General features: G+C 56.6%; 1 protein-coding gene across 1 annotated transcript; it reads left to right on the top strand.

Annotated features, from left to right (window-relative positions):
* Positions 1-556: 556 nt before the first annotated feature.
* Positions 557-1172, top strand: N657DRAFT_638388 (uncharacterized protein; the record flags this gene model as incomplete). Its single annotated transcript, XM_062791587.1, has 2 exons — positions 557-604; positions 831-1172. 2 exons carry the CDS (start codon positions 557-559, stop codon positions 1170-1172), a joined length of 390 nt encoding a protein of 129 aa, XP_062641721.1.
* Between the last annotated feature and the right edge of the window lie 442 nt (positions 1173-1614).

Raw genomic sequence — 1614 nt, 5'->3', positions numbered from 1 at the left:
ACAGTGTGAGGTTCATGTGCGCAACTCCTGGTTCGACTGGACAGTTCGAACCACGGTCCCTCTTTTGAGGGTGTTACGCAGTGGTCAGTTGCGCCTGCCCGTGACACACAACAAGCAATGTCCAAAGGTACTGACAATCTTGCACTTGAGTTGCTTACTGAGGAAGCTACAGTGATGCCCGTAGGCCTAAAGATCGTAGACTATATACAGCTTCCTCCCCCAGGTACCTCCGTACCTGCGATCACTGCGATCACCTTCTTGGCGGTGATCCTGGTGAGCCGCTCACCGCGCTCACTTCCTTAGCGGTGATCCCTCTTGCAAGCCCCACCTCAGCTTTCCCCTGGTGTTACGCCTCTTCATTGGCTTCCGTCGCCCCACCAGGCCTCGATATATGGTTGGTTCGTGACATGATGTCAGAAGGCTGTGTCTTGCCGCCGCATCTTTTTGGCTGGCTCCTTGACGGACCTCATCTATGGGCGGCTGAATTAATTGCTCGCGTACTGATTGCATGTCAAATTTGGCTTGTTCGGCCCAGGAATGATAGAGTTATGCTGAGATGAAGAGAGGTGGTGTTTGCATGGTCATGTGGATCGCCGATCCGGTTGTGGGTCAAAAAATTCGGTAGGTGAGAGTGTTAGGGTCATATTAGGCGAACTAGTCAAGCCAACCAAGACAAGCCAAGCTAAGCCGGGCTTAAAGTAATTTTGGCCGGCTTGGCTTGGCTTGGTTGGCTTTGGCTTATGCGAGCCCTCCCTGCCTGCATTACAATCCTACCGGACGACACGCACACGCCGCGGTCGCACCTGCGCAATTTTCTGACCATCCCGCAGCAGTTCATGGTGACGTGCCTGCAGCTCGCCAACTACAGCGTGCCTACCGCCGCTGCCGCTGCCGGTGTGGTGGTGGTAGACTTGGACGAGTTGGGGCTGGAGGGGAGGTTGGCGCTGCTGGACGATATGCAGACGGTTGCGGTCCGCGACAGGTCCACGACGCGGTTCCTTGCGCTGCGCTGGCTGGTGTGGGCTTACATCTGCCGGGGTGGCGGTGGTGGAGTGTCGAGGAACGACAGGGACACGAACCGCGCCACATCTGGCAACAAGACGACAGAGAGCGCGCCAAGCGCCGCTTTCGTTCTCCGCAACCCTCGCAGGGCAACATTAATTCCAACGTGACACCTTACTGGATGGTTGCGTCGATGCAAGCACAAATTGGGCGGCTTCTCACCGAAAGCGAGTTGCAAAGCCGCAGAACAACCCATGCCTTGCAGGAGCGTCCGTTCGCATGCAGCATCGTGTCCAGATGGGTTTCAAGGCAGCAACTCCCTACTATCGCCTCTGTGTCCCACCAACGCATACTCTAGGATACGCACCCAGAACCCGACGCGTTCTCCGTTTTCACGCCACCTCATTCGTCACATTCCCTGGTCTTTTCTCCACTCTGCTCCACCGCTCTCCACTCGACCTCGACGCGCTACGGTCCCGATCCGGTACTCCTAGACGCATTCCTATCGGACCTTATCACGACCCCTGCCACCTCGACGCACTCCGACCGCTATGCTTGCTGATTCGCTGAATGAGCTTGGGCATGCCGAAGAGGGAAAGAGCATGCCAAAAA

The sequence above is a fragment of the Parathielavia appendiculata genome, assembly GCF_033297405.1.
Source record: "Parathielavia appendiculata strain CBS 731.68 unplaced genomic scaffold N657scaffold_82, whole genome shotgun sequence".
NCBI lineage: Eukaryota > Fungi > Ascomycota > Sordariomycetes > Sordariales > Chaetomiaceae > Parathielavia > Parathielavia appendiculata.
This window is presented reverse-complemented; position numbering and strand designations above follow the sequence as displayed.